Below are 22,021 nucleotides of genomic sequence, written 5' to 3'. Positions count from 1 at the left end.
TTTTGTTACGCAGCTAGGTGGCAGAGAGGATAGAACACTGGGTTTGGAATATGGAAGATTCATCTACATGAGTTGCTGGTTAAATCACTTAGCCTTGTTTGCCTCAGTTTCTCATCTGTAAAATGAGCTGATGAAGGAAATGGCAAATCACTTTAGTTTCTTTGCCAAGAAAACCTCAAAATGTGGCCACAAAGAGTTGGATACAACTGAAGTGACAACAATCAATGATTTTGAAAAAACTTTTTAAGGCTCTTCCTACACAATTCTGGTTATAAGTTCTTACTACTGCCAATCTAATATTGGCTCTAGAGGCAGTCATTCTCTCCAAACAAACATACTCGCTACTTCTAATTTGCTTTTTCTACTCTGCAGTGGACTGGAAAATCTAATAAGACAGAAAAAAACCCCACTGATGGTCTAACAGGCTGAGAAACCTTTAATCACTCTTCAGGCTTGGAGACATTGGAAAGGTATAAGACATCTATACTCCTTATTTGAGACATCCAATAATACTAACTGAAAAAGACTGAAATTACTTCAACTTTCCCATATGTCATTCTTGCTCTATTAGATAACAAGAGGTTCTCTTTCATTCTTTTGTTTACCCAAGTAGAGCAATTTATACTAAGTAAATGTCAGGTACAGTTTGTGAGACCATCTAGATATGTGGCTCAAAAATGCCACAAATTTCTATTTCTGAGTATATTTTCCTCCTAGTTTCTCCAGTTTTTAAGTTCAAAGGTCTATAAAGACACTGATGACAAGTAATGATGTGGCTACAAATTTTTTCAAAATCAAAATTATCATATACACTTCTCGTTGTATTTTAACTTTCTATAGATCTCCTAACCAAAATATTCCTTATCATTAGGGCCCCTAAAATTCTGTGGGTTCAGGTTTTGTGAAAAGAGTGTAAAGTTATAAACAGGTTAAGACAGAATTCTGAACTATTTCAATTTCCACTCATAATCCTTATATATGCACACAGACATGAGGACTAACTTACTGAAATGAATAGGTTCATTTCACATTTAGCAAACTATACTCAAAAAGGCAAATAATCTAGATTCAATAGCATACCTAGTTTCAGGTCTAAAATATTTAGAACTAAATATTTAGGTCATCAAACTATTTTTAACGATCAAATATATTAGGCACATCAAGTTAGCCAAATATTTTACTAAGAGAATTCTGAGATATATCATTCATATAATGCTATAAAATATAGGTCTTAGTTAATACAGAGCATCAATGGAACATATATGTACATATATAAATTAAACATTGACAAACCTCTAAAAATGTAGAAATAAATGAAAACTGTCATCAGTGAACTGAAATGAAAATTACATTGGTAATGAATGATCTCTTTCCTAGTTATATGCTTCTTCTTTCTCCCCCTTAATGTATATAGAGAAATGGAAATTATCACCATCCACAGGCCTAAAAACTAATTGCCAGGTGTCTAGTATCAAAAAGCCCACATTGCTATTTGCTCATTGCTCTAAATAAATGACAAGACCAATGACAGAAGGATGCCTCGCTATATTGTGCCTCAAAAAGTACTGGGATTTTGTTAAAGATGGAAATAAGCACAACACTAAATGCATTTCTTCTTTTATGTATGTACACACTGATTAAGCAATACATACGGGACATTATCATATGTAGTTTCAACAATGTATATAGACATATACACTATAGAAACACAGATTTGATCAGGCAGCTGAGCTTAATTTTTTCTGCTTCATTAATGAGAAAAAAGAGAGACGGATGGGCAGAATGCTGGTTTTAAGTAAAGCACCATTCAAATATTTTTTTAAATTGCCCAGAACATTATTCATATATGTTCTAGAAAGTCTCATTTTGTGATAGAGACTTTATTTATCATCTAAAATAAGGAAAAACATATCTCACTGGATATTTGAGTATATAATGCTAATCTGTATTAAAGTCAGAATCCAAAAAGTGAAAAATGTTCACTTAAAACTCACCTGTTAGACCAGTAGAATGTGAACTTGGCATAGATGAAAAGGCAGAAGTAGCACCTCCAAAAGGTGTCATCCCTGCTGAACCTCCAAATGGTGCCATGGAATGACTGGTAAAATTAACAGTTGATCCCTTTACTGAAGATGGCTGGCACACTGGGGTAAGTTCTGATCCAAAATGACCGACATTTATACTAATAGGTTCTGGACTGCTTTCAGTTCCATATTTCATAGTTGGACCTTTGTCTTCCTTACTTTTAATGCACCCCATTGTTGATTCTACAAAGATGAAGAAAAAACAAAAAGGAAATAAAAACATAACTATCAACTTGATTTTTAGAAGCCATAAAGGTTGTTATGCATGAAACAACATGGTGCAATAGGAAGGACTGGTGTCAGGACTACATGGTTCAAATCTTGTCTGAGACATTTATTGTCTGTATGACTTTGGGCAAGTCATTTTACCTGTGCAATGAGAAGTACCTACTTTATATAATTATTATGAGGGTAAAATGATAACATATATAATTTTTTCTGCAAACCTTAAAATGCTAAATGCAAGCTATTATCACTCCAAAAAGATATTACTGTACAGTTCCACTTCAATGAATAATTTGAAGTGAAAAAAGAAATTAATTTCCAAAATAATGTGTATATATGTGATCTAGGGCTTACTCACTTCTGGCAGAAAAGACCATAAAGATGTCCTTTTCATTTTTTGGTGTAATGCTATCATATTTAAAAAGTTATTACCCAAGCAGTATAGTGAGCTCTACATAATTTATTAAAGACTAAACAATCAGAGTTCTTAGCAAATACTACATATACTACATAAAAATCTCTCTCGTTCACTGCCAGATATCTCTATCCACTGTGCCATATGTATTCAACATAACAGTAAAATATTCACTAATGAACTGGCCACATGAATAATTAATTACTCTCTACTCAAACACCCTTCCCTTATTCATTATCAACCTTTACAGGAGCCCATTGTATTAATGAAATTTGTTGGACTCTCTCACAAATTATTATGATGTTTCAATAAAGTCTAATTTGAGTATCAAAGAATTAAGATCCCTTGGGGAAAAAATGGGTATCCTCAAATATTTATAGTTGGCCTGGGAAGATCAAATGTGAAGAGAAGAATATTATATGCCACTATCAAATGATTTTATTGAAAAAAATTACATCCCAAACCCAATCAAAACAATTCATTCTTTGTCCAAAGAATTAGTTCACAATGATAATTTAAACCCCTATTTTGTTAAATATGAAATAAACTTAATTTCATAAATTTTAGTTTCCTATTCCAAGATCAAGTCCCAAATGGACCTTGTTTTCACTATATTCTATGATACAGTGATTCCTGTTTTTGTCAAAGTGGGTCTAACTACTACTAACTTGCTGATTGCATGATTCTGTCTTAAGCATTATTTCAATGCATGTGTATATATGTGATCTTCATCTATGTGGGCACTCCCATCCAAGATACAGATCATCACTCATCCGTGCCTGCTCTCCCTCTGCAATTCCGGGTTATCTATCAGGTCTTCAAAAATCTGCCCAATTATGCTTTAAGCTCTCCTACCGGTCTTTGGACATTGTCTGGCTATCTTTTGTAGCACTCAAGCTATCTATTATTGCTGGCCATCATTATAAGATCAACTCACTTCATTTCCCAGTTATACATATCTTGGATGATCAATTTTATGCCAAGAGTCACTGTTGTGTAGTGTAGCACTGAAATCTGACCTTAGGGTCAGAAAGACTTGGGTTCAAGCCGTGTGCCTGACACATTCTGGCTGTCTGACCAAGGTTAAGTCACTCCATGTTTCATCGCCCCCTTGTAAGTCTCTCTGCAGAGCTGGCACATGAGGTTCCATAGATTATGAGCTCCTTGAGGGCAGAAATCGTCTTCTGCTTCTTTTTTAATCCGCAGGGCCTAGCACACAGAAGATGCTTAATAAATGTTCGCGGAGTGAACGATAAGGCTAAAAGACTTAAGTGCTACCACCCTCAAGAAACTTGTTCCAATTCCTTCAACTGGGTTATACATATAAACAATCTAAATAGCTGGAGGAATACAAGTGCCTATGTCTGGGCAGTGCAGGTATAATAAAAATGACAACACTACCAAAGTTAATTTACATTTTTAATACAATCCCCACCCCTCTGACTTCTAAACCAATATTTTCCTACTATACCAGACTACCATCAAGCCATATGAAGGTAAACTACACTATTGTTTTTTTTTTTTTTAATTATTCATCCTAATGGGGCACAGTAAATAGAGCACCGGCACTGGAGTCAGGAGGACCTGAGTTCAAATCCAATCTCAGACACTTAACACATACACAAAAAAACTAGCTGTGTGACCTTGGGCAAGTCACTTAACCCCAATTGCCCTCCAAAAAGCAAAAAAAAAATTTTTTTTCATCCTAAATTGGTGAATGTTTGAAATCCTACCCATGATTAGTACATCTTGAGTTAAGGTAGTAGGTTTTAAAGATTTTTCTCATTTATAATGTTAATTTTAAAATAATAGAAAGTTGAGAAATATCAAAAGAGAATTGTGAACATCTATATCCAAAGAGTCTACATTCTTAAAATAAAATTAAGATTTGAAGACAGAACAGTAGACATTACCCAGAAATGATGACAATATACACAGCATTCAAAAATTAATATGATTATTTTACTCTCTGGTCTGTAACAAACTAACTATCCATCCATGCCTTAGTTTCCTTATCCATAGCATGGAACAAGTAATTACATAATGAAAGTGATGCACTATGAAAGCAAAAGTGAATTAGTTCTATTACACTAATAACACATATACTTCCTTTTCCCAGGTAAAGGAACTGAATAAAATTGTGAACAAACATTTATTAAGAGCTTACATATGAAAAGAATTTATATTCCGACTCATAAAAACCAATCAACTTGAAAAAGGAGAGTTCTAATATGATGAAGCATAACATCTCTAATGATCATAAAAATAATATTTACATTTAACTACTCCTAGGGGCAGCTAGGTAGCACATTGAATAGAGCACCAGCCCTGGAGTCAGGAGGGCCTGAGTTCAAATGCGGCCTCAGACACTTAACACTTAACTAGACCTGTGACACAACCCCAATTGCCCTGCCTTCCCCCCTCCAAAAAGCAAAAATAAAAAAAAAGTTTATATACATTTAACTACTCCAAGTGTTATTACTACATGATCAGTAGATCATTACTTTATTGTGAGCAGAAAATATTTTTGTCTATTAGAGAAATAAGGAATAGGATGTTTTAGCCCAAAGAAGGTGATCTCAGACAACACAACAGTAACAAAAAGTTGAAAGACAAGAAGGTGAGCATATTAAAACTAAAAGCACCACAAATAATTAAATATCAGCATTATATATACATACCCCACAAATGGCTTAGCAACTAGGTAATTAAAGGAACAAATTAGGTAAATTGCAGGAAGGTCTAGACAATAGTCATACAGGATTCAACCTGCCTCCCTCAGGCTCAGACAAAAGTAAGAAATAAAATAACAGTAAATTAAGAAGTTGAAAAAAATTGGAAAACTTAGATGTGAAAGACCTGTGTCAACTTCTGAATAGCAATCTTAAAGAGAATAACACCTGTTTTTCAGGATTTCATGGCACATACACAAAAGCTAGGGTATGAGGAACTTATAAATAAATGTGTGAAAGTACAAAGGAATAAATAAATAAATGAATGAATGAATAAATAAATAAATGCAGAAAGGAATGATATATCTTTTACAGACCATAATCCAATACAAATGCAAACAAATAATAAAAGCTCCCAACAAAGTCGAGTCAGACTAAAGTAGTAATAAAGAACATACCTCAAAGTCAGGTGGATTTGGGTTAAATTTTGCCTCTGATACACACTAGCTTTGTTACTCTGGGCACATCATGTAAACTCTCAGTGAATATCAATTGCAGAGGTGCCCATCTATGTTAGTAGAGGGAATTTTCTCACACAAAAGTTTCTCATACCACCAAAAACACAGGTTTAGACCCTATTTTGGTACTCTGTAAAGAAAGACCTCATACCTAAATGGAAATTAAATAATGTAATCCTAAGAAACATAGAAATAATAAAAATCTATATAAAAAAACAGTATACTAAAATGTATGAGTTGCAGCTATATAGCAATCCTTTTTTGTTTTTTTAAAGCAATTGGGGTTAAGTAACTTGCTCAAGGTTACACAGCCAGTTATTTTGTGTGGGTGCCAAGTATCTGAGGCTGTAGCAATCCTTTTTAAAAAAAAATTAATTTATTTTTTGCTACATTTTAAGTTCAGAATTGTTTCTCTCCTCACCTCCCCACTCCACACTAGAGAAGGTCACTATTGGCCAGATATATATATGTAAAACCATACTATGTGTACTTTTATTTACTAGTTTTCTCTGGAGATAGATAGTATCTTCCTCTATAGGTGCTTTGTAGTTGATTTGAGTTATTTATAATACTAAGAATAACTTGGCTGTTCACAGTTGTTCTTTGAATAATACTAATGTTACCGTATACAATGTTCTCTTAGTTCTGCTCATTTTACTCTTCATTATTTCATGCCAAGTCTTTCTATGTTTTTCTAATATCAATCAGTTTGTCATTTCTTACAGCACAGTATTCCATCACAGTCATACATCACAACTTGTTAAACCATTCTCCAACTGATGGGAATGCCTTCAACTTCCAGTTCTTTGCCACCACCGAGAGCTGCTATAAATATTTTAGAACATATTAGGAAACAGACCTAACAGTGATACTGAGGGGAGCCATTCTTCAGGGAAAATATCCCTAAACATTAATATCAACAAATAAGAGAAAGATCAGATTAGCTAAAAACTTCCAGAAAACCAATAAATTAATAATTCCCTAATAGCACAGAAATACTGAAAACAAAATTACTATTGAGATAAATGAAAAGCATTAAAAAAAGTAAGCCAATTTGATTTTTTTTTAAAGAAAGGAAAACTGAATTGCCAGTATGAAAAATGGGAAGAAATAAATTTGGAGGAAATAAAATCTGATAAAATTATCAGAAACTATTTTATAGTTTTTATGTCAAATTACATATAATGAAAACCCAAATCTCAAATGATATATTAACAAAAATATTAAGTACTGAGGCTAACTGAACCAGAAATAAGAGACTGTACACAGTTTGACACAAGAAAAAGAAAGCCATAAAAGAATTTCCAGAGAAAAACATCAGGCTTAGATGAGGTAAACTGTATCAAAACATTTAAGGAACAATTCACTCCAAAGAGGACGTAGTTTGTTCCACAAAAATAGAGAGTGGCAGCACATCATCAAATCCTTTCTATGTAACAAATGTGTCCTGAAATCCAAACAAGGGAGAGAAAAAGAGAAGGGAGAAAGCAAGAAAGGGAAGAGGAAAGAGGGAAGAAGAGAAAAAAGGGAGGGGGAGGGGAAGAGAGAGAAAGACTAAGAATTACAGACCAACTTAACTAATATCACAAAAAAATATTTGCAAAGTTAGATTAGTATATATTTTTAAGTATTGAATGGAACAGGTTGAATTTATAGCAAAAATATGTAGGTGACTTAACATTAGCCAAATTACAAATATAACAAATTATATTGTTATTATTATTCAGTCATTCAATCATGTCTGACTCCCTGTAAAACCTGTGGACCATACTGTCCATGGAGTTTCCTTGGCAAATATACTGGAATGGTTTGCCATTTCCTTCCCTAAAGTAAACAGGGTTTAAGCGACTTGCCCAGAGTTACACAGCTAGTAAGTGTCTCCTGCCACACTGAACTCAGGTCTTCCTGACTCATTCTATCTATCTAGCTGCCCCTAACAAATTATATTAATAAAGAAAATAGCATGATTATATCAATAGATGCAATTAGCTTGACAAAATACAACATACATTTGTATTAAAAACACTAAAATTACAGGCACAAAGGGCCATTCCTAAATGACTCAAATTATCTAAAACCAACAATCAGAATATCTGCAATGGAGGAGCACTAGAAGCCTTTTCCATTAAGATCAGAGGTCAAGCAGAAATGTGTGTTCTCTACAGATCTCTGCTCCCCACATATCTACTCAGAACATCACACATAAACGTAGTCAATGTTGTACTGTATTTTTATTTATTTTGTTAAACATTTTCCAACTATATTTTAATCTGATTGTGCCTGACTTTGGAACTTTGCAGTGTTGCTGCCCAAGAGTCTGTCAACTCTGGTCTACACTATTATATGATCTAGTGATAGAAATGTTACCTATAACAATAAGATAAAAAGAAACTTAATGAATAAAAATAGACAAAGGAGGAAAAATGATTTCTTTTTAATAAAAAAGCATTTAAATGGCACTTTAAGATTGAAAAAGTGCTTTACAAATACAATCTCATTTGATCTTCACAAGTAGATGCTATTATCCTCATCCTACAGCTGAGGAAACTGAGGCATCTTGCCCAGACCACCAAGTGTCTGAGGCTGGATTTGAATGTGGATCTTCCTGACTTCATGTCCAGTGCTCTATTCAATGTACCACCTAGCACAATTAAGGTTAACCTAAGAGAACTCCAGTAGTTAAAAAAAAAAAATCTAAATAATTTCAATTAAGTAATAGTTTACAAAAGTCATCAGCTTTTATATATGTTCGTGTGTGTGTATTAATAAAATGGAGGTGAAAGTGAGATTTTAATCAAAATAGATATGAAAGGCTGTAGCAGCAAGCACCCCAGCATCCCAGGGTAGCTACCAACACAGGTTCTTAGATCTGCTTTTCTAAAGGAAAGCAACTCAAATGGGTTAACAATCTTGCTTTAATCAATCAAACATATCATTTACCTAGTTCAGGGGAAAAAAGGTCAGCACCCCGAACTTCAGATTATACAGACAGAAACATTTCAAGCAGACAGGCCTCCAACTGTCCAACCATTACACCCATACCAAATCACAGGTACCAGAGAGGGAAGCATCATCATCTGGGTTTTCAAAGCCAGGGGGCTCTCAACAGCTGCCCAGAGTCTCATCTGGTCAAATCACACAACACTTCTCAAAGTGAGCCCCAAAGCAAAGTCTCACATCAAGGTTTTATATAGCCTTCTCCTGGCTCAGAGAATGTAACAACCCTCTTGACCCATTGCCCAACCAAAAAGTATCTCCTGAAAAACAAGCCTCCTATCACAGGCTTCAGGTTCACTTAACCTGGGGGCAGGGAAGATCTTAAAAATTTACATTCCTATAACAAATGCATAAAATGCTTTAGAGTTAACCTTGGGTTAAGAGACACACAAGATTCACAGGAAAACAAATAATTGAAAAGACAGTCATTGTTTATGGCTAGAACATGCCAATATAATAAAAATGATAACTGCCTAAATAAACTTTACAGATTTTGTCCTAAATTGCTAAAGGGCTAGAATGGACAAAATAATATCAAAATTCATTTGTAGGATCGAGAGGTAGAGAATCTCAAAGGAAATAAAACAGAGTCAGACAAGCATATTATTCTGTACCATAATAATCTTCAGATGGATGTTGTAAGAGGGCCTATTATGATATCTTGTTTTGCTCCCACAAAAGTTATTGGGAGAGATAATCAATAGCTGTGGGGAAGCTCGCTTATCTTATTTTACTAAGACAATGGCCATCCTGGTCTCAGGGGTAACTAGAAAGGTGGGGGTGTGACAAACAGCTCAGATCCTAGAGGTCACACCAAGTCACAAGTATCCTTACTACCATGCTTATGTAATCTGCATAAAGGGGGAATGTAGGGAAATATAGTGAGAAATTTGAGGAATCTCAACTAACCCTAACTCAAACAGGAAAGAGAACTATATAACCTCACTCCTGCTTCTGTATCAGTGTGGGTGTTCTTTGTGAGCACCACACCCACTTCCTCTAGAGAAGTGTAATAAATGCCTTCCTCTGCCCACTGTTTCTGAGTTCTTTCAGTGTGAAGGGGTTTGCTATGTCAAAGGGCATCTCACATGGATCTTCCTAACAGCACCCAGGGAAGCAGTGGACAGTAAAAGCTCTTCTGGGCTAACTCCTTGACCCTGCCTGGGAAGTCCTGTGATCCCCACAAATGTCTTTCTCACAGATACTTAACCTAAATATTTTTTTTAAATCATTAAAAGTTAGGCGATAACAGGAGATACTTTTGGCAAATATAGAGCATGAACAAAATCAATAATGAGAATAAGAGAAATTTAAAAACTGGAAAATAATCATAGCAAACTCATTTGATGAAGTGATGTTTACAAAACGTATATAGGAATATACATATGCAAAATAGGAAACTGACATTAATATCCAAAACTGAAAATCATTTTCCCAATATCAAGTGGATAAAAGATACTAACAGTTTTCAAGAAAAAGAAATCTGAACTAGTAGGAACCCTGCAGAAAAACACTCCAAATTACTTGAGAAAAAAATACCAAAACACTTTGAGGTTTTTCCTCATACCCATCCAATTGGTAAAAATGATGAAAGACCAGGGTGGCCAGGTGGCGCAGTGAGTAAGAGTGCCGGCCCCAGAGTTGGGAGACCTGGGATCGGTTTTGGGCTCAGACACTTAACACCCACACAAAAATAAATGGCCACGTAACCTTGAGCAAATTACTTAACCCTGATTGCTTAAAAAAAAAATGATGAAAGATGAAGGGGAAAAAAAAGAGAAACAATCATAAAAGTCAGCAATAAAAGGAGTCTAAGAAGACAAAGAAGGTCAAGTATACTAAGACTGAGGAAAAATTATGGAAAGCAGAGTTATCATTAAGGGACAGTAAAATGGATCACCAACTCAAGTAAAAAGTTAAAGTATGAAACATTTATTCATCCTGTATAAATTTTTGTTTCATTTAATCGTTGTCAGCAATGGCTGTGATATCTATCAATCAATCAAACAAACAGAAGAACACATGTGATTCTTCAATCTTTAAAGACATCAAGTCAATTTACATTTTTGACTACGCATAAATACTTTAATCTTCACTCATTATACTATATTGCTAGGGTCCATTTATCTGTGAAAGCATGAAATTTACTATTTTTGCTGTGACAAATCCTTTAAAATGGTAAATTCTCTAGATTACACAGGGCTTAAATCATAGCCATAATAACATTGAGCTTTAATCAACTGCACTTCCCCCCTCCCTTCTTTTTTTGGTGTCCATCAGGTCTATTGTTGTCAAGCACTTACCTTTGTATACAGCTAAAAGAAGGGAAAAAAGGGAAACCCATAAAGAAAAAAACTATCACAAGTTAGTTAAGTAGCCAAAATTCACAGTTCCCTGATTAATTCACAAAAGGCCTCTTATTGTCTGGTTGTAGACAATTTAATACAAGAGGAGGAAGAAACTCAGCTGTGCTGCCCTTTTCATTTCCTCTAGACACTATGAGAGCAAGAAGAAAAAGGGTATGCAAATTAGAAAAGAAAAAAACAGTAACTAAAAGTTTCATAAAAGACGAGAGAGAAAAGTAAAATTGGACAGCGGTATCTCAGATAGAGTGAGTTTTTCATCCTTTGGTAAGAAGTTACCATATTCAATGACTATGAATGTTTATAGGTGCTGTTCATTAACAAGGTAACATAACATGACACCCCCAAGGTATTTCGTAAACCAAAAACATAAGATTCATGAAAGCTTAGAATCATTTAAGAAACACAGTCTCTTCCAGCTGAGAAATAGTATAATTCAGAATATATCCCTTCTCCCTTATTGTTTTACCATTGTGCACCTTCTCTATTCCCAAGGTTTCCAATTTACTCCTACTAAGAATACTACTCCCAAATGCTTTCCTATTTTCTGCTAATGGCACTGCTATTCTTCCTATCACCTTAAACTAGAAATTTCTGAATCCTCTTTGACTTACTTCTTGTGTCATTTTCCAAAGTCCAATCTTGGCTGCTGTTGATTCTATCTTTGCTTCTAGCCTTTCCTCTCTGTGGCTAGTAGTAGTAGTCAGTTAAAAAACATTTATTAAGTGTCTGCTTTATGTATTGTGCTATGGCAAAAACATTTCTTTTTCAAACTATATTTCTATAGCTACTTCTAAATACTACTAACTAGCAGTTATATACTACTTTAAGGGTTTGTAAAGCATTTTACATGTTATCTAATTTGGTCTTCACAGCAATCCTGTAAGTTAGATACTATTATCATCCCCATTTTGCACATGAGGAAACTGTGGATGAGAGCGGCAAACTGATTTGCCTAGAGTCACATAGCTAGGAAGTGTCTCAGACAGAACTTGAACCCAGGTCTTCCTGAACTAGGAAGTGTCTGAGACAGAACTTGAACCCAGGTCTTCCTGAAGCCAAGTCCAGGACTCTATTTGTGACACCTAATCACATATGATACACAGAAAGTAGAAGGATGGTAACCTCTGAGGGTCCAGTGCTAGCAACTAAGGGGGACTGCAAAGGGGCTTTTATATAAAATGACTTTTGAGCTAAATCTTAAAGAAAGACAGAGATTCTAAGCAGCAGAGGTGAGAAAAGAAAACATTCCAGATACTAAGGACAACCAGTACAAAAGTATAATGACAAGATAGTGAGTGTTCTATACGAGGAACAACAAGTGGGGCAGTATAATTAGACTGCAAAATATGGGGGGGGGGGATTGGGAAGAAATTTAAATGTCATATAAGACCATATAGTTGATCTTGGAGGCAACAGAGAGACCCAAGGACATGAGTAGACCTACAATGTAGGAAAACAATTTTGGTAATTGTGCAGAAGACAGACTGGAGTTGGGAGAGATTTAAAGAAGGAAGTCCAGGGCGGCCAGGTGGCTCAGTGAGTAAGAGCACCAGCTCCAGTGTCGGGATGACCTGGGATCGAATCCGGGCTCAGATACTCAGCACCACACCCAGAAATAACTGGCCGTGTAACCTTGAGCAAGTTACTTAACCCGGATTGCTTTAAAAAAAAAAAAAAGAAGGAAGTCCAATTAGAAAGCAACAAGACTAGTTCAGGTGTGAGTTGATGAAGGCCTGAACCAAGGTAGCAGCTGTATGAATGAAGGGAAGACATACAGTAAGGAGAAGTGACAAGATTTGTCAATAGATTAGATATATGAGGTGAATGGAAGTGAATATCTGAGAAAAACACTGAAGGATAACACTAGTTTAAAGGGGTTTTTCTGTGTTAGCTTGGGAATATAGCCATCATTTATAATGTTGAAATTCATAAGGCTCTTTCCAATAGAAACAACCTATATAAAGAAAAAAATGTTGGAATAAAACCCATTCATAATTTGGAGAGAAAGCCTGTAGCTCAATGTTAGAATTTAAAGAAAACATGCATTTAAGTGAACTGTCAAGAAAATTTTCTGAAGAAACTGGAAGGAAGCAATCTGGTATTGTGACAAACACTTAACTACAGGCTAAAATGAGGGAAAAAATGACAGAAATAGTTAAAGCAATTTAAATAACCAGAATATTCTATGTAATCACAATGTAAAATTTTTTAAGAAAGAGTATTCTATCTTAGGTTTAAAAAGTTAAAGATGATCCTGTGTTCTTAAGAAGAGAGAGAAAGCTTTATTAAAGAGACCACTTGAAAATCCACCTAGAAGGTATTTAACAGGTTACTTTTCTTATTAAAAACCTTCTGTTAGGGGCAGCTAGGTGGTGCAGTGAATAGAGCACTGACCTTGGAGTGAGGAGGACCTGAGTTCAAATCCGGCCTCAGACACGTAACACAAAAAACTAGCCGTGTGACCCTGGGAAAGTCACTTAACCCCAATTGCCCTACCTTCCCCCCTCCAAAAAGCAAAAAAAAAAACAAAGAAAACAAAACACCTTCTGTTATTCATAACTTGGAAAACATTAAACATAAGCATTTCAGCAAAAAAATTAAAGTAAAAGAAGACTGCATAAGGAACTCCATATTTCTATTATGTACAGCTTACATTTCTTTTCCAAATAAATTCTACCTCTTAGTTTCAAAGATGTTTTGTCTGTGTCTGATCAACCTCGTATTCTATCAATTTTTTTTTAATCTACAATGATTTTATTTCCTTTTTTAGCATTGCTATGGTCACTATTGCCCCTCTCTTTCCCAAATCCTTACCCCCAGGTAAAAGTAAACAAAAAACCCTTGCAACAAATAAACAAAGTCAAGCAAAAAATAAAAAAAACCTGCACATAGGCCATGTGAGAAAACGTTATATTTCAATTTGTACCTCCCCATGTTTCTGTCAGGCAGTAGGTAGGGTGATTCTTCATCATTCTCCTAAGTCATGGTTACATGGATCAGAGTTGCTAAGTCTTTCAAACTTGCTTTCCTTTATAATGTTGTAGTTACTGTATAAATTGTTCTGTTCTCCTCACATCACATTAGTTCATGTAAGTCTTCCCAGAGCTCAATCAAAGTCTTTCCTGACAAAGTGTTATTCAAACACACATAGTCTCCTACACCACTAAGGAATCTTTGAAAGAGGAAAGACTAGCTACATATAAAGAGCATGAAGAGCCTATCAGGTTTTCCATGACCCTTACATGTACAAATAAAAGACCCTGACCTGTAATACAAGATTTTCATTATTAGCAGTCACAAAAATGTTTCTTTTCTTTTATATTTCTTCACATCTAGTAGCTGGCACATAAAGGACACTTAAAAACGTTGTTGACTACACATCATATGGATGAAAAATTTTTTTACTTCCAGCACATGTCACTGTTGATAACTTGTTACCTCATTTGGGGTTTTCTTGGCAAAGATACTGGAGTGGTTTGCCATTTCCTTCTCCAGCTCATTTTACAGATGAGGAACTAAAGCAAACTGGGTTAAGTGATTTGCCCAGGGTCACACAGCTAGTAGGTGTCTAAGACCAGATCTGAACTCAGGAAGATGAGCTTCACTGACTCCAGGCCTGGCACTCTATCCACTGTGACACCTACTTGTCTCTGTATCTACTACTTCATCTCTTTTGTCCTCTTAGGCACTGACTGCAATTTTGACTCTTCAGAGATTGTGGTGTTCCAAGAAAAAATCATATAGCACCACTGCTAGAATAATGTTAAAAAGATGACATTTTGTTTCAGAGAGAAGCTTAGGATTGCTGGAAGGGTTCTACTATTCAGTTTGGGGTCCAGTTCTATGATTACCTATAGAGGTTTCCCAAGATATGAAGGTGGCGTATCAATTCAAAGGGCTGTCCATCAAACTGCGTATTTTTTTCCACTGTGGATCATTAGCCCAAAATCTTTTAAAAGGATTATGGAACTCACTGAAGCGGCTCTGTAGTATAATGGGGATTAATTCAATCAGCAGGAGCATTTGGAAGACTTCATGATGTACAAAGAATTCAAATCTCTCAGAAGCTATGATGGGACAGTCTCTTTGACAGTAGCAAACACTTCTGTCCTACATTTAATACTGATAATAAAACTTTAATTCCAATAAAACCCTAAATATGAACTTCACTTATATATATTATATTAAAAATATTTTTATATAACATATAAATATATGTATAATATATATTATAATATGTTATGTTTAGTGTAACTATGGTATTAAAATATAAAACTATTGAAATTCTCAGATCCTATTGGAAAGTCTTTACTTAAAATATGACAGTGGTTAATTCCTAGAAAGTTTATTTCTTGGTTTTAAAACCATATGGAACCCCAGATGGTATCAATTTATAAAATACAGTAATCAGTATGGTTGAAGTCTGTTAACCACCTACAAATAAATTAAGCTGAATTTCAAATGTTAGGGGGAATTCATTATTAAAAGAAAATTTGGCACTCCAAATTTTTTTAAAAAAATAAAGAATCATCTTATAACATGATAATCATCCTCTAATTTATTTGTTAAAAATAAGTTTAGATTTTGTACAACAATATTTCATTGAAGTTCCCCAAATACAGAATGGGTACCTATCAAAAAATTTTGCTGGGAAGTGAAATTCTGAAAAGTGAAGCCATTTCCCCATGATGAACAAGTAAAGGATGAATTCTATCTAAGCTACTTGTCTATAATTGCCAAAGGAAACAAAGGTCAGACTTGACAAGGCACACTTCCTAGAGTCCTTAACCACATCTTAGCTACTTGTTTGCCCTCTACCAGCCTCACAATCATTTTCACTGCTGGGAGAAAGGCATGATGGTACTACAGACAGGAGTAGAAAACACTGCTGCTGAAGCAGGTAGGTAATAGCTTCCACTGGGAAACAAAGATTTGCAGTTGCAGCTCACTATGACATAAAACATTATGTCTGGGGGGCGGAGCCAGGATGGCAGAGTAGAAACAGGACTTCCCCATGGCTCCCGCTTCCACCTCCTCCAATACATGTAAGAAATGACTCTAAACAAACTTTAGAGCTACAGAACCCATGAAGTGACAGAAAGAAACAAACCTCCTGCTGAAGACAACCCAGCAGGCCGGCAGGAAGGGGCCAGCGCAGCACTCTGGGAGCAGAGCCCAGCCCCACATGAGTCAGGCCATCCTGATCAGCCCCAGCTGGAGAGTGGGTCACCAGCAGCTGTGGCAGTTGCCAGAATTATCAACCTATAAATGCCAAGGACAAAGTGAGAGGTCAGTGGACCTTGGAAACAGGGCATCTGAGAGTGAGGTTCAGCCTCTGCCCCTGGGAAGGAGAAGCAGCTGAGGCACTGCGGTCATGCAGCTGCTGCCTCGTGGCCTGCATATTTGTAGGGGTACCAAGCAACCATCATGAAGGGTAATTGCTCTTGCTTTAACCTGCTTGGACCTGGATTGCTGTCTAGGGTGGAGGTCCTGGGGTGCATGACCAGTGTGCCAGAGCATGTGGAGGCTTCAGAAAGGGCAGCTAACTAATAGCTCTAGCAGCTGAGAAAAACCCAGTGATTTCGGACAAAGCTCTCCTCTCTGGAAGCAGAGTTCTACTCTGGCAAAAAGCTCAAAAAAATAACTGAGTGACAACATGAGAAAGCAAAGGAAGCAAATCTTGCAGAGCAATCTGACACTACAATCCTATTTTGGAGACACAAAGGATCAAAGCATGGAACAGGAGGAAGACAATGAAGTCAGAAATGCTGTACCAGAAGCTTCCCAAAAAAAATATGAATTGGTTACAGGCCATAGAGGAGCTCAAGAAGGATTTTGAAAACCAAGCAAGAGAAGTGGAGGAAAAACTGGGAAGGGAAATGAGAATGACACAAGAAAATCATGAAAAGAGAATCAACAACCTGACTGAAGAAAATAACACCTTAGAAAACAGACTAACTCAAATGGCAAGAGGCTCAAAAAGCCAATGAGGAGAAGAATGCCTTAAAAGGCCAAATTTGCCAGATGGAAAAAGAATCTCAAAAGCTCACTGAGGAGGATCATTCCTTCAGAATTAGACTGGAGCAAAGGGAAGCTAGTGACTTTATGAGAAATCACAAGATACTATTAAACAGATCCAAATGAATGAAAAAAATCTCATTGGAAAAGCCACTGACCTGGAAAACAGATCCAGGAGAGAAAATTTAAAAATGACTGGACTAAAAAAAAAAAATATTATTGGACTACCTGAAAGCTATGACCAAAAAAATAACCTAGAAATCATCCTTCAAGAAATTCTCAAGGAAAATTGCCACGATGTTTTAGAATCAGAGGGAAAAATAGAGCTTGAAAGAATCCACTGATCACCTCCAGAAAAAGATCCCAAAAAGAAAACTCCTAGGAATATTATAGCCAGGTTCTGGAGTTCCCAGATCAAGGAGAAAATATTACAAGCAGCCAGGAAGAAACAATTTAAATATTGTGTAAATACAATCAGGATAACACAGGATCTGGCAGCTTCTACACTGAGGGATCAGAGGGCTTAGAATATGATATTCCAGAGGTCAAAGGAGCTGGGATTAAAACTAAGAGTTACCTACCCAGCAAAACTTAGTATCATGTTTCAGGGGAAAATGTGGTTATTCAGTGGAATAGAGGACTTTCAAGCATTCTTGATGAAAAAACCAGAGCTGAATAGAAAATTGGACATTCAGATACAATAAGCAAGAGAAGCGTGAGAAGGTAAACAGGGAAAAGAAATCATAAGGAACTTATCAAAGTTGAATTATTAACATTCCTACATGGAAAAGTGATAATTGTAACTGATGAAACTTTTCTCAGTATGAGAATAGCTGAAAGGAATATAAATGTATATACATACATATACACACACACACACACACACATGTCTATCTAGGAGGGTATATGGGCGTATGAATATATATGTGAGTGTATGTATATACGTGTACACAGAGGGCACAGGACCAACTGAATAGGAAGGGATGATATTTAAAAGGTGTAATTGAGAGATGAGAGAGGAATATAATGAGATGAGATGGGGTGAGACAGAATGGGGTAAATTATCTCAAATAGAAGAAGCAAGGAAAAACTATTACCATGGAGGGGAAGAATAGGAAGGCAAAAGGGAATGAGTCAACATTATTCTCATTGAATTTGGCTTAGGAAGGGAATGACATACACACTAAATAGGGTATCTCACCCTACAGGAGAGTAGGGGGGAAGGGGATGAGAAGGGGGATGATGGAAGGGAGGGCAAGTTGGGGGGGAGGGAAGTTGGAAGCACACACTTTTGAAAACGGTCAGGGTCAAAGTAGAGAAGAGAATAAGTCGGGGTGGGATAGGATGGAGGGAAATATAGACAGTCTTTCACAATATGTCCACTATGGAAATGTTTTGCATAGCTACAGACGTACAACCTATCCTGAATTGCTTATCTTCCTAGTAAGAGTGAGTGATGACGGAGGAAGGGAAAGAATCTGGAATTCAGTTCTAAAATCAAATGTTTGAAATATATATTTATTATTATTATTCACCTGTAACTGGGAAATAAGATATATAGGCACTGGGGCATAGAGATCCATACTGCCCTACTGGTAAGTCGGAGGGGGGATGGAAGAGGATATAGGAGAGAGCAGATTGGGGGAGGGGGTATACATTGGGATCACTGTTTTGGGGTGGTGGGTAGGGGAGAGACGGGGAGAAAATTTGTAACTCAAAATCTTGTGAAAATGGATGTAAACTAAAAATAAACATGAAATTTAATTTATAAAAATTATGTCTGACCAAAAAAAAATTTATCTTAAAAATAGGAAACTCAGAATTACTTAATAGTCTTTAAAAAGAAAGCTGTCCCTTCCTCCTTCTTTCCAAAATTAAGTCCTCTAATTGTAGTCTTAATGACACTCCTTGCCCAAGGAACCTTATTATCCCTTCTTTCTCTAGTTTTTCCTTCACTGCTAGACTTGGTCTCTCCTACAGTAAAAAACAATAAAGCGCCCTTTACCTGACCTTCCTGTTTCTCCTGGTTATGATCCAATGACTCCTCATGGCTGTTAAACTACTTGAATGAGTCCTTTCCCTTTCACTTCTGCCTCAATCTATTTCATCCTTTTAAAAGCACAATCGGGCTTCTTTGACAAGACTTTTCTAGGGTCACTAATAAATTTCTTCTTGCCAAATCTTTTTTGTTCTTCCTCTAAACTCTCTTCCCTCAGGTTCCATGAATTGTATTATGTCCTGGAAATCCATTATATACTATTAGTTCCCCTTTCAATTCCCTCAATGTGAGCATTCTAACATTTTCACATCACTATACTTAAAGAGTTCATTCTTACTCTCATTCTCATACGTGGTTCCAGATTTTACCTTATGCTGATTACTCTTGAATCTACATCAGTTTTATCTCTTAACTAAGGTGCAAAATATTTTTATCGGGGAAATCTATTATTACTTCAAATTCAATAAGCCCACATCTGAAATCATCTAGTCCTACCTCTGAACTACCTACAACTTCTCAATTTCACTTTTATTTTTAATTTACAATTTATGACAAATAGCATTTAGATATCGATAAAGCCAAATGAATTTATTTTGCAATTGCTAATGTTATGTGAAATGTCCCCTAACAACTTGTCAGTCATTCTAAGTCTCCATCAGTCTTTTTGCTTGTCCATTTATTCCCATTCACTTAGCATCTTATATAATCAGTGTACACTCTGTTCTTCTGCTTCCTCCCATCCCACCCCTCTTCATTATTTAAAAAAGATAATGCAACTATAATCAAAGTTCCCCAGAGTAAAAACCTTGAATGATCTTTTGCCTCTTCATGGTGTAACAGAATGTTACAGTGGTGGCAGATCTTCTCTAGTGCTTGGTTTTTAATAGATGTTCTCCCTTTCACAATCAAACAAGAAAAAGCTATTTATTCTCCTTGTCTCCATTTCTTCCTTTCTTATTCACTTCTCAACCCCTTGAAACCTGGATTTTTTTTTTTAAAGCAATCAGGGTTAAGTAACTTGCTCAAGGTTACATGGCCAGGTGTTTCTGGGTAGGTGCTAAGTGTCTGAGCCCGGGATTCGATCTCCAGGTCTTCTCAACACTGGAGCCGGTGCTCTTACTCACTGGGCTACCTGGCCGCCCCTTGAAACCTGGATTTTGACCTTATTGTTCAACTGAAGTTACTCTCTCCTAAGTTACCAATGATCTTTTAATTGTCAAAATAGTTTTCTTAAATCCTCATCATTCCTGAGAGGTCCCTGCAACATGACACTGCTGGTCATCCTCTCCTCTGGCATACTCTCTACCCCAAGGTCCCTGGGCCCTGTGTTCTTCCTATACTTTCTCTTGGTGACCTCATCAACTCCCATAGATTCAACTGTCATCACTATACAGATGACTCCCAGATCAATAAATCCAGCTCAAATCTCTTTCCTGAGTTCCAGCCTCATTGATCTCTAACTATCTAGCGGTCATTTCAAAGTGCATATCTCATCTTAAACTCAGCATGCCCAAAACAAATTCATTATTTTTCCCCTCACAAGCTCATCATTCTCCCAAATTTCCTTATTTGTCATAAACATCACTAGCCTTCCAGGCACCCTAGTTTGCAACACTGAGCTAATTCTCAAGTATTTATCCACCTCTGCTTCATAAATCTAATCAGCAGCCAAGTCTTACTGATTCTCTTTCTACAACATCTCTCCCATTTGAATTTTTCTTCTCCATTCACACTTCTCAGAGGCATTACTACCAAAGTTTCTTAATTGGTCTCCTAACCTCAAGGTTCTTCCTTCTCATCTATAAAGCTGCAAAAGTCATTTTCCTAAAGCACAGGTCTTACCACACTATTCCCCCTGATCAAGAAAATCTTTGGTGCCTGATTATTTCTTGAATTAATTACAGATTCCTCTAATTGGCATTTAAAGTCCTTACAATCTTACCTGCAACTTTTCCCCATCTAAATAACATTACTTCCTTTCACAAACTCTACAATTCAAACAAATTGACCTTTTCACTACTTCTCACATCTCCATGCTCTTACACAGATGTCCATGCATAATTCAGTCCGTTTTTCATCTCAACCTCTTAGAATCCCTAGTTTCCTGGAAGCTCATCTCCTTCCAAAGGGCCTTCCTTATCCTCTCAGCTGCCTCACCCAAAACTACTTTTGGACGGTGGTATGCAAAATTACTTGAGACAAAGAATATTTCTTTTTTTTAATTAATAATTTTTAGTTTTCAACATTCAATTTTAAAAGAATGAGAGTTCTAAAATTTACCCTCTCCCTCTCCTGTCCCCTTCCCAAGATGGAATTCAATCTGATACAAGCTATACATACACAGTCATATTAAACATATTTCCACATTAGTCATGTTGTGAAAGAATCAGAACAAAAGGGAAAAACCACAAGAAGAAAACAATAAAACAAAAAAGAAAATAGTATACTTCAATCTGCATTCAGATTTCATAATTCTTTCTCTGGATATGGATAGCATTTTCCATTATGAGTAACAAAGAATATTTCTGACATGGTTTCATTTTTAAACAACAATGGTCATACATGTGTGCTTTTACTTAACTGATACAGATATCTCACTGTTCTAAACCCTTTGCAATCTGGTTTCTAACCTTATCATTGAAATGAAACTGCTCTCTCCAAAGTTACCAATGGTCTTTTATCTATTCAAACTAATCAAGTTTTTTCTTAATCCTCAAACATCTCGAC

The 22,021-nt window shown here is 36.0% G+C and overlaps 1 protein-coding gene across 2 annotated transcripts in view; it reads right to left on the bottom strand.

Moving 5' to 3' along the window:
• The window catches only part of YES1 (YES proto-oncogene 1, Src family tyrosine kinase), a 119,436-nt gene that overhangs the window by 49,210 nt on the left and 48,205 nt on the right, over positions 1 to 22,021 (bottom strand). Inside the window, exons 1-2 of one of the 2 annotated variants that reach the window (XM_069099726.1) lie at positions 3,662 to 3,681; positions 1,995 to 2,267 (exon numbers count right to left, since the gene is read on the bottom strand). In XM_069099726.1, the coding sequence (XP_068955827.1) occupies positions 1,995 to 2,259 (265 nt within the window). In that variant the 5' untranslated portion in view covers positions 2,260 to 2,267; positions 3,662 to 3,681. Of the gene's footprint in view, positions 1 to 1,994; positions 2,268 to 3,661; positions 3,682 to 22,021 lie in introns of those variants that run through there. The other variant, XM_069099725.1, reaches the window with a different exon arrangement.

Source organism: Petaurus breviceps, unplaced genomic scaffold, assembly GCF_028583685.1.
Source record: "Petaurus breviceps papuanus isolate PSGF00001 unplaced genomic scaffold, PetGlider_PUasm1.0 38, whole genome shotgun sequence".
In the NCBI taxonomy this organism is placed as follows: Eukaryota; Metazoa; Chordata; class Mammalia; order Diprotodontia; family Petauridae; genus Petaurus; species Petaurus breviceps.
Note: the sequence above shows the minus strand (reverse complement) of the source record. Positions and strands in the feature narration are given on the sequence as shown.